This window comes from Arachis ipaensis, chromosome B04, assembly GCF_000816755.2.
Source record: "Arachis ipaensis cultivar K30076 chromosome B04, Araip1.1, whole genome shotgun sequence".
Taxonomy (NCBI): Eukaryota; Viridiplantae; Streptophyta; class Magnoliopsida; order Fabales; family Fabaceae; genus Arachis; species Arachis ipaensis.
In genome coordinates, this window is record NC_029788.2 from 857,140 (window position 1) to 868,179 (window position 11,040).

The window sequence follows — 11,040 nt, forward strand, 5'->3', positions numbered from 1 at the left end:
AGTTTACAGTCTGACATAACATATAAATAATAAGAATAAGAAATTTATACAATAAACTCAAGTTCCCAATAGAAATGACAAAAACTAATTTAGACTCGTAAACTTTCTAGTAGAATTGAGACTTAACCGATTTCATTAGCGTTTACTTAAATCACGAGTATCATAGAAAAGAAAGTTTATATATGAATTCGCATGTTTTGCATAGTTGGATTTGTAACTCATCTAGTACGAGTTAAATGGTTAATGTGACACTTTAGCAACCTTATTTTGGTCGATGAAAGGAAAGCAAATTTACTCTTGAGATCTAGGCAGGGTTTTCTTCCCATTAGGGGACAATTTGAAGCCAAATCAAGGGAATTATGAGAAGGCTAGTTGACCAACTTTTCAAAAGGAATGGGAAATTAAAGAAAGTAGCAAGTTATTACCCATTGGCAAAATACTAATTTCATTATAAAACTCCAAAGATTTTCAAGTTATAGTGAGCATACAAACCTGTTTTCCATCTTGTGGATAAGGGAGTGATTGCTCTATGTATGCAGTGGTTCCTAATGAAATCAAGATTCAATTTGCAAATAGCCAACCATAAACATTGTCAACCTTCAAAGAAATACGAAAAAGCAAGATAATGATTCCAAAATTACAGTAATAAACTGAGGAATTGTTACCAACAATCTATAACTAAGGGCACATCATCTATGATAGAAATTATAAGCAATATCAGACCAACATTTTGAGAATACTGATAGGAGAAGCACACAAAATATCAAAACATTTTATAACACAATCGATATTTCATTTTTTTGTAATTCAACAAGTACACATTAAGATTATTCCTGGTAGCAAGGGAACCGAGGAAATGGAAGGGGCACCCTATGAACAAAGGATCCTCAAAATATCAAAATTTTGACTTCTTACATTAACAGCAGCTTCGGATTTAGAGTAACAAGATCTCTTAATGATTCTGTACAGTATCCACTGCTTCCCAAATGTATTCATGAACTTAATGTACTTAACTAACAGCCAGTCCATCCAAAGTTTCCATCAACTCTACATTTTTGTATTGCAGAAAATTTAGAAATAAAATACTAAACATTAACGTACAAGTTTACTAAGATGCTTGCAATAAATTAAATCACATCAGCTAGAATTGTCAACATATTATGCTTGCAAACCAGGTGATAGAATAGAAACAAAAAAGTGGGGAAAGGAAAAAAGAAAAGATAAGGAAGTCAAGATTTAAAACTTCAGGCTAAAACCACCAATAACAAGAGAAAATAGACAATTGGACTGAAGCCTATGATGATTCAATTTGCAAATTAATATCAATCAGAAGTAAACATTTTGTTGAAGCTCAGAGCCCAAAAGAAAAGCAATCAAGATGCCTGCATGTTTATGTGGGGATAAAGATTGAGAAACCATATTATACCAACTGGAGCATCAAAACTACGAACCAACTGAACAATGGATTTCGCATCTAACCGTCTTCGAGTTCTTTTCCCAACAAGTATTTTCACAAAAGGGGAATCGAATACCTGCATATATTGGACTAAAATTATATGACATCTTTGGCAACATATGGAGCAATGAAATTCCGAGCATCATCTATCTAAAAAGAGGAAATCAATATAATTAAAGGATAAAATGCCAATCCACAAAAATAGAAAGGATTTATAGTTTCATCGCCTCTTCCTTTTATGAAGAAACCAAGAAATCTAATAGTAACACTGCACAATAGCTGAACAACTTTAATCAATTACTATCACAATCCACGAGACATTAATTTAAGAATGGATAGACTAAATAACCCCTCTATGCCTTTTTGCATTTCACATCACACTGCATAGCAGCCTCTGATCATGTTAATAGCAAACAGCACCTTTTCTACTATCAACAATCTTGCTCCTTCATAAATCTATCTCCAACGTGCATCACTTTCATCTCTTTTTAATATCATGTATTGACAGGAAAACATGAATTCTTGCATAAAACACCAAATTCTCAAACCCAAAGCCCTAAATGAATCCCACCATCGTCAGAGGTAATTTCCAAACTATATAAGGAATCTAGCAGACTTCTGAGAACTGAATTCACTTGTTCCTTTTACAGGAACACCTCCTTCTGACTTATAAGGTAAAAACTAGAAAGCCACGTAAAGCGAACGAAAAAGAAGAAGGATACCTGAGGCGCAGAATCAGAATGAGAATGTTGAGTTTTCAAGAGCGCCACAGCGCCAGAGACGTCAGGGTCGATTCCAAGAACCCATTTGAAGTTGGAGGCATCACTTTGGTGTTGCCGTGTGTCTTCACTCAAAAGAGGGTAAGACAGTGAAGACAGCCAATTCTCTTTCAGTTGAGCATCGGAGGCCTTCGCCCTGCCGCATCTTCTGATTTGAGAAGAAGCAGCAGCAGCAGCAGAGAAGGCCTTAACTTTGATGGGTTTGAGTTTGAGTTTGAGTTTGAGTTGAGAAGAGAGGCTGTTCATGAAACTGAAATGAGTTGAGTGCCAGTCTTGAGTCAATTGCAGGGATTCCATCAATTGGGAGGAGCCAAGAAACAAAAGATACTTGCAGATTTTTGCACCAACCAGTGTATTAGTAAGCTAAAAAATTTGGATATGGAAATAGGAGGAGTGTTATAATTTTCTGTGTTTTTTAAAACGACAGGAGGTACATAATTCGGTACTTCAAATTTTGTATTCTAAATTTTTTTAATTTTTTAAACATAAATTGGTCCAGTATAAAAATTTGATGGTTCGATTTCTGTACTCTTAAAAATCGGATGATTCGATTTTTGTACCTCTTAAAAATCACACGGTTCTATTTGTATTCCGTAAATTAAATCATTCCACATTTTAAAAAAATACTACAATAAATTATAATTTAAGAAAATACCATTGTTAACCTAATATTAAAAATAAAAATGTGTGTATCAGTACGAGCATTAAATATGGCCAAGTTATTCAAATAATTAAGGGCAACTATACGTTATGCAGTTCATCTCAGGCAAATGCCAATGTCTTTCGCGAATTTATCTTGTTATTAGAAATAATAAATTAGTAGATTTGTACTTTTAATTTTTTTATAATCTTATAAAAAAATAATCTAGAAACTAAAATAATAATCAAATATCCAATCCTAGTTCTCGTCATATGGCATTTCGAACACAAACACAACCCCAAAATCTAGTTGTAACTGCTGGGTGGCCTTAGTATGGTCTCCCTCCTAGATTGCAACTCAATTAGTCTCAAAATTAGGTAATTCAAACAAGGTGAAAACTCAGGTGCAGTCGACTTCACGTGAAGTTAATACCTGAGAGCCGTTAGATGAAAATTTAGTCAAATTAGTCAAATCATTTAACGGCTCTCAAGTATCAACTTCACGTAAAGTCAACTTCATTTGAGTTTTTACCTTCAAACAACTTAGGAAGTATTTCACGAGTTCCAGTGCAGTTTGCTAGTCAATTAAAATAACCAACTCCCGTACCCAAATATGACCTGAGATACCTTAGTAGATCAACCAACAACAACAAATACTACTGAATCCTTAGTAGTATACTAGTATTTCAATAGCAAATTGTAGAAAGTCACCATAACTTGGTGAATATATTGATCCTACAAATGATTTTAGTAATAAATCCTATCACAGCTGGCACTAATACAAAATATGATCAGTTAGCTCGCCAAGCTAGTTGAATTGCTAGGATATAGACCCTGGAAGCGTCCATGTCAATGGGGATGACCTTTTCAATGTCTGAATGTAATTTCATATTCTTAAAACTTCTTCAAGGAGACCATCAAGTTTCAGATTACAACTGTGTTCATTTAAGACATATCCATCTTGACTATGCGCAAGGCTAAGAAAATAAAATTGTACATGAAACCTGGTCAATGAACTAGTTCAAACTTCAAAGATTCATCGGTTGTAAAGGGACTAGGGGCATGCTACATAGTTGGGCATGTGTATATAGAGCTTTATGAAAGACTATACTCCAATCTAGTGTCCTGAAAAACTCCAATGGTTATTGTGGATCCCTTCAAATTGAAACAAGAAAAGCAACCTTCCTATCATGTCCTTTTTATCTGCCTTGTATCTATTTGAAGAAAATCATGTGTCCTCAACAACGCCTTGCTGGTTAGACAGATCGAGAAAGAAACAGTTGAACAAAAGCCCAAACCCTCAAATCTGTTTTGGTTATCATACACCATGTCACTCCAACTAAAATATATTTAATGCTTTGACCCGAGTGTAATTTCGTAGATGACTCCTTCAAGATTTCCGACAATGCGCCGAGTTCCAGGCACTTCTTTCATCTGCATCTGGTGCTTAGAGGCTTCGATAAGAATCATTGAATCCATGCTGCAAGGAGGGAAACAGAATGCTTATAACTTTAAACCGACAGTGACACGGACTGAATAAAATGGAAATTTGAAAATTAGATACCGTAATGCTTATGCTAAAATGTACCTGATTGATGTCTGCAATAGAAAGGTAAAATGATTTTCGTTGTTCAAATTTGAAGAGCGTAAAATAAAATAATGAAGGAAAATTCAGAGATTACTTTTGTTTTAGGGTAAAGTATACTTTTTGTTCCTAGCGTTTGCAATTTTTTTAAGAATATTCATGAAGAAGGTTTCAGGTTTTATGGTCCTCCACTATGTCTTTCTACTTATTTGGAGTTGCAAAGAAAATTAATCAAGGTAGCACAAAACCAAGAAAACTTTCAAAATAATGTAAATTTGTAAAGATTTTACAAAACTAGTTTCAACCGCATTCTAAGCAACATAATATCTGTTCCTAAGCCTATCCAATAACACTAGATTTTAGATACATTAACTATGCAAACTTGGATCCAGTCATTCTACAAGATAAATATGCTGCCAGTAAAACATAAAAGTAGCAGAACAAATTTTATTAAGGCAAGAAAATAAACACAACACTGAACATAACAAGCTAGGTTACTTACGTCTTAGTTCGTGATACATAGGCTAGTATGAATTTGCATCTCCTGCCCTCTCCAGCCCACAATAGTTGTTCAACAGTATTGAATAGCATAGGGACGCTTGACTGCTGAAAACTTATGCATTGTCAAGGTCTCCATAATGATATTTTTCGTAGTTTTAAAATATCGGCCATGGCGGTGCCATGGCAGAATGACATGGCGGATTTTGTGGCTGCTGCCATCTGGGAGTACATTGTGTTGCAGAAAATCAGGGACTGAGAGCAGTGGCATTCCGTGACAGAAATGGCGGTGTTATGTGGAATTGTTTTGCTTTTGAGGGTTGTTTTTGTCATTATAAAACCCTAAACTAATGTAGGAACACAAAACCTTCTTTGGCTGATTTCAGCCTCTTCACCAACACAAAACCTTTTTGCAGTAGGAGTAGCACTATAACTTCCTCTTCCTTGCTTCCTTGGGTTGGTGAAGAGGCTGAAATCAAGTCAGAGAAGGTTTTGTGTTCCTAACACTAGTTTTATGGTTTTTAAAATGACAAAAACAGCCCTCCAATGCAAAATACATTCCACAGAATCCAGCCATTTCTGTCAGGAAATGCCATGGCGTCACCACCATTGCGGTCCCTGGTTTTCTGCCATGCCATTCTGCAATGGCCCATATTTTAAAAGTATCAATCCAGTGCAAGAAAACCATGGAAATTTGACTAAGAAACTTAAGACAAAAATAGCATATGGTTATTAAAGAAGAATGTTCAAGGTTCCCCAGCACCTAGGCATATCCTACAAGGAAGGAGATGAGAATTGAAGTAGAAAAATGAGCAAATGGGAAATGAGTAAGAATGGGAAATATTGAAACGTATGGATAAATTCAAGATTATATTCATTAGGATATAGATGTCAGCTCCAAGGACAAGGTCAAAACCTCCTGGATGATTTTGTAAAATGTCATTGATCTGATCAGAGTTCCCCCATTCCAGTTTATTGGCAAATAATCCTGCATCAAATATTATTTAAATAGAATGTCTAATTCAATGCATCAAAATATCTATCTCTTCATAAGGTTTAGGACTTACCGCGAGAAGAAGGACTAGTATTGTCGGAACATGAATGGAGCTCTATATTTTTATTTAAAATCTGAGAAGAGATACCATAATAATTAGTCTACAATGCAGATAGTTTGGAATGTGCTACTAAACAGCTCAGGAACAGATTTCATAATCCTGCCTTTAGCACTTCTTCATTATGGTCCGTCATCACAACTTTATGGCAGAATCTGCTGCAAAGTATTCCAGTAATACCTAAAATAAAGGTAATCATTGTTTGCGAGCAATACAAATGGAAAACCCAATTAAAATGAAATGAGTCTAAGATTCTAAGCATACAAAATGATATTTTCGTATCAAGGTGAAAACATACCAACACCAGAACCCAATTCGATGGCAGTGAAACCCCGCAGCATTTCAACATTCTTTGAAAGATAATCATTTAGCAGCATGGCTCCCGGCCATACCAGCTGCCCTGTCAAATCAAAATCAGCTGATCCGAAACATAATTAGTGTAGCTGACGGTTATTTTCATCCTAAACAATTAACCCATTCCACACCCAATCTGCATACTTCTGAAAATTAGAATAATCTTGTGTGTGAAGAAGCACTTGGCTAAAGTATAACAAGGTCAAAACATTGGCGCTGTTTTAAAATTTCTTGAGACAACTCAGAATGCAATAAAATTTCTTTGAACCCTAGTTCCAATACGCTCCTTTAGCTTCCATCAATTCAAGTATAACTTAAAAAAGAGCCAGTAGTTACAATCAGCACCTAAAAATATGATTGGTGAGTCATCATGTAAGTAAATAAACAAAGAAAACTCACTTGAAGCGGATTGGAGACAGAAGAGCTGAATGTCTTGGGATCCAAATGTGAAGTTCGTAAGCTGGTAACTTAAAATTCCACGAAAGAACTTGAGAGTAAGAGTGAGGACAGTGTATTCACGAGAGAGAGAGAGAGAGAGAGAGGTTACTTGTCATTGAGGAAGAAGGACGCATCTAAGCAAACGATATCATCATCGTCTTGTTGTTGTGTGTTTGGTGTTGCTTCCATGTTCGACGCTTAGGGATTAATACGACGGCGTCTGCTCTTCTTTCTTCAGTAGCCGCCCCGTTGTGTGTTCCAACTTTCAAATGAATCTCTGGGTGAGACTAAGATTACGTCATTACCAGCACTGTGCAAATGCAAGCCGAGTTGGTGAAAATGGCACTAAACTATTAAAATATACCAATGTTCTCAAAAACCAAATAGGATTGGCCTGTTCAACTGGATTAATAGAAAAAACTAATCATGTAATTAATTCGATTAAGGCATAAAACCGTTCTGTAAAAACTGGTTTAAGAACTGATAAATCGATAGTTAACCGATAAATTGCTAGAACCAATTGGATTTTTTTAGAGTTATCGGTTTGCTTTATATACAAAAAGAAAAGAAACCAACCTAATTATTAGGGGTGTATATGGGTCGGGCCACATCGGATTTGGCTTAATTCAGATTCGATCCGAAACATAGATCGGGTCTAATTTTTATACCCTAACCTGGTCCTAGACCCGATGAAACCTACGCACCTTCGGGCCGGGTGAAAACTAGATAAAAATCGGGTGAAAACCATGTCTTTAACATGTAAAAATCACCTAATCTCCAATCATTATTTCACAATTCACATAGTAAAATTCACTTAAAAAAATATAACAAGAATCAACCCTTCTCTAAAATTAAAGCATAACCATAATCAATACTAATATTGTCTAATAACACCAAATATTTAAATCAATACAAATAACACAATATTATGCATTAGTCTAAAGTCTTATGCATTTAAACATAAAACATTAACTTATAATCTTATAATGACTAATAACACAAAATATTAAGGTTTATAATATTTAAATTTCACATAAGAATAGCCATCATCCATCACTAATAACACAAAATATTAATTGTGTATGATGACCGGGCCACCGGGCCGAGTTCGGGTGACTCGAGCTATGACCCGGACCCGACCCGAAATAATGACCGGATCTATTTTTGAGACCCTTACCCGGCCCTAGACCCGATAAAATCACACTGAATTAGTCCTTAAAGTGTTTGGGGCCGGGCCGAGTCTTCGAGTCGAGCCGGGCCATGTACACCCTTACCAGTTACCCACCCCTCCCCTTTCTCTCTCTGATAAACCCTAAAACCCAGCCACCATCGGTCTCTTCGGATCTTTCCTCTTCTCCTCGTTGTCAATCGGTCGTCATCTCTTCGGATCATTCCTCTTCTCGTCGTCGTCAGTCGGTCGTCGTCTCTTCGGATCTCTCTCTGTCGCTCTCTTCGAAGTCAACATCTATTGTCGTCACTTCTCCTCAATCCTCTTCTCCTCGACGTCGAGTCGGGAGCTGTTGGCATGGCTACTGCGAAGAACTACTAGCTCCATCGTCGCTCGATCTGTTAGTCTTCGTCTCTTTCTGTCCGAGGCTTTGAGCTCAACGTCCTCTCTCTTTGTCTCTCTTATGGCGACGTCTCTCTTTGCTCGGTTGTGGAATATTAGCTGCACGGTCACCTTGCTTGGTTATTTTGTTAATTTTATTTATTTTGATTTTTGAGTTGCCGGTTGCTGTTTTTTTTTTTATTCTTAGTTGTTGATAGTGTTATGAGGCAGTGCTTCTTTACATTGTTTATTGTTTATGTTGAAATTTTTTTGATTTTGAATTATGCTATGATTTTGATTCTGTGTTGTTTATGATTACTTTTATGATTTGTTGATTCTAGTTACTGATTATATGAAATTTTGTTATTTAAATTATATATTAAATTTTTAATAATTTTATTTTATATTTAATTAAACCGATTGAATTTCGATTAAATTCTGGTTGAATTTTTGAACTATTGAACCGATTATTTTATCGATTTATTGATCAGTTTGGTTTTCACAACCTTAAAAAATACCAACTTTGTAAGCATAGTTGTTACCAAATCTGTGATCTAACTAATTAGACTATTGATTTATTAGTTTATTGATAATTGATAAATTAATCAATTAAGTTGTTTAAATTATAATGAATAAATATAAATTTTAAAAATATAATTTAATTTGTATATATTATATAATTTCTAAAAAATTATAATTTTATAATATTATTACGAGTAAAAATACTAATTTTAAATAAAGATGGTAGAATTTGTATATAACGGAAATTATAAATTCAATTATGATTAATTTATTATTTTGTGACTTTATTAATTTTTTTTCCAATTTAGAGGGTTTTCTTTTTCTTTGTTACATGTTATTTGGTAATATTTGTATCAATTCAAATAAATAAAATAGCATAAAAACATAAAATATGTTTCATAATTCCATCAATTTTATAACAAGAACGGTTTAGATAAACAAGGTAACTAAAAAACGAAAAGACAATCATTATGAAACATAAATATTGATAACACGCAAGTGAAACAATGTTTAGAGGGAGTATAGGGAGCTAATGGAATATCTGTACAATGTGGACAATGGATGTTTAGGGATGTCTGATTCAGTATTAGAGATATAACCATTAGTGTTACTTTTTCCTATTAGTTTAAATTTTTGTGATGAGTGATTTCATGACATGGTATTAAAGCTCTACATCCAAAAAGTTAAGAGTTCGATTCTCAGTAAACCCTGCGATAAATAGTTTCATGACATGAGATGTTTATTATTCTAAAAAGTATGGGTGATGTTTATTTTTTAACTCAGAGTCTATTATACATATTATACAAATATTTTATTGGCTCCCTAGCGGGATTTAAATTTGTGGATGACCAAACTCCACAACAGCTTTGAGCAGCTGAGCCAGCTTATGGGGTGCAGTAAGCTGAGGGAAATGGCCAGTCATGTCTATGAACTTCAAAGCAGAGACCCCTTTGATCATCCTCTCCAAGTAGTGCCCTACGCTCACCGGAATGGCGGCATCGTTACTTGACTGAATGATGGTGCATGGCGTCTCAACGTTTTGCAGTATCTTTCTGTTGTCGCTATGAAACACGGTCTTGGCCAAGGACACCGCCACTTGTGCGCCCATGTTTTTCAAGCAGCTTCCAAATTTGTCAACGGCGTCAGAGTCGTTGGGACCCACTGCAATTGGAGCGTATGCTGAAACCCAGTCTTCAAACTGCACCTCTATTGTTGATATTAACTGCTCAACGTCTTCCCTCTCAAACCCACCTTCATAGTCCTCATCATTTATGTACCTGCATAATCATACAATATATTCTTCTATTATATATTTGATTATGGTGAAAACTCAGGTGCAATCTACTTCACGTGAAGTAAATAACTGAGAGTCGTTAGATAATTTGAATTATTTAACTAAATTTTTATATCACAGTTCTCAACTATCTTCACGTGAAATCGACTGCACCTGAATTTCCACCTTTGATTATTCTTATAAATGATTGTTTTGTTTAAAAAAATACATGAAATGACACCCATAAAAATTATCAAAAATACTCTTTGTATACTAAAATCAGCTATTAATATATTTATGTATAAATATTTACTTCTTTCTTTTAATTTTATTATTATTTTTTATTAAGTATTATAAGTCGTCGTTAGTGATAGGAGTATAGGACGACAATATAAGTTATCTCATCACTAATTTGTCGTCCATGGCAAACAATATAGAAAGCCGGCACTTGAGAAGGATCTTAAGCATTAATTATATTGTTGACTACTATCTTAGCTTGTTATTAAACTATAGAAGCTTACGTTGGAGTAATAATACGACCTCTACATATACTAATCATATAATTAACTGATTTCATAAAACTTTTCTCTCTTTTTTTTTTAATACGGGAGTTGACTTGCAAGTTTGAGATTGTTTACTCAAATCGATTCTTGTGTATAATTTTAATGATAATCACCTATAAAAATTTTAAAAAATTATTTATATATTATTTATATAATTTTAAATTTCAAATGTATAGATAAAAAAAAAGTTAACTATTATTATATTATACAGAAATCGCTTTGTGTGAGAGAGAGAGAGAGATATATATATATATATATATTTCCGGCCGTCG

The 11,040-nt window shown here is 34.5% G+C and overlaps 3 protein-coding genes across 4 annotated transcripts in view; all 3 read right to left on the reverse strand.

The window, feature by feature from the left end:
* LOC107638353 overlaps nucleotides 1-2,618 on the reverse strand; it is a 7,155-nt gene extending 4,537 nt beyond the window's left edge. Inside the window, exons 1-3 of the mRNA XM_016341588.2 lie at nucleotides 2,179-2,618; nucleotides 1,427-1,532; nucleotides 493-545 (exon numbers count right to left, since the gene is read on the reverse strand). Coding sequence (XP_016197074.1) covers nucleotides 493-545; nucleotides 1,427-1,532; nucleotides 2,179-2,532 — 513 coding nt within the window. The 5' untranslated portion in view covers nucleotides 2,533-2,618. The remainder of the gene's footprint in view (nucleotides 1-492; nucleotides 546-1,426; nucleotides 1,533-2,178) is intronic.
* Nucleotides 3,728-7,206, reverse strand: LOC107638352 (protein N-lysine methyltransferase METTL21A). 2 transcript variants are annotated; one of them, XM_021120325.1, is made up of 8 exons: nucleotides 6,971-7,206; nucleotides 6,823-6,890; nucleotides 6,368-6,469; nucleotides 6,176-6,249; nucleotides 6,025-6,085; nucleotides 5,844-5,945; nucleotides 4,962-5,073; nucleotides 3,728-4,354 (listed from the first exon to the last, which is right to left on the reverse strand). In XM_021120325.1, exons 1-8 carry the CDS (start codon nucleotides 7,048-7,050, stop codon nucleotides 4,225-4,227), a joined length of 729 nt encoding a protein of 242 aa, XP_020975984.1. In that variant the 5' UTR covers nucleotides 7,051-7,206; the 3' UTR covers nucleotides 3,728-4,224. The 2 variants fall into 2 exon arrangements, with proteins under 2 accessions (XP_020975984.1, XP_016197073.1); XM_016341587.2 differs by having other exon boundaries at nucleotides 6,368-6,487; nucleotides 6,971-7,204.
* Nucleotides 9,747-11,040, reverse strand: part of LOC107638351 (strigolactone esterase D14-like) — a 2,875-nt gene continuing 1,581 nt past the window's right edge. Inside the window, exon 2 of the mRNA XM_016341586.2 lies at nucleotides 9,747-10,209. Coding sequence (XP_016197072.1) covers nucleotides 9,765-10,209 — 445 coding nt within the window. The 3' untranslated portion in view covers nucleotides 9,747-9,764. The remainder of the gene's footprint in view (nucleotides 10,210-11,040) is intronic.

Bases quoted from the DNA above. Each gene is read 5' to 3' on its own strand.
- LOC107638352 (XM_016341587.2), bottom strand. From the start codon at position 7,050: ATGGAAGCAACACCAAACACACAACAACAAGACGATGATGATATCGTT. The intron at 6,891-6,970 runs GTAACCTCTCTC...TGGAATTTTAAG, and splicing joins TCCTTCTTCCTCAATGACAA to TTACCAGCTTACGAACTTCA. The intron at 4,355-4,961 runs GTAAGTAACCTA...CCCTCCTTGCAG, and splicing joins TATGTATCACGAACTAAGAC to CATGGATTCAATGATTCTTA.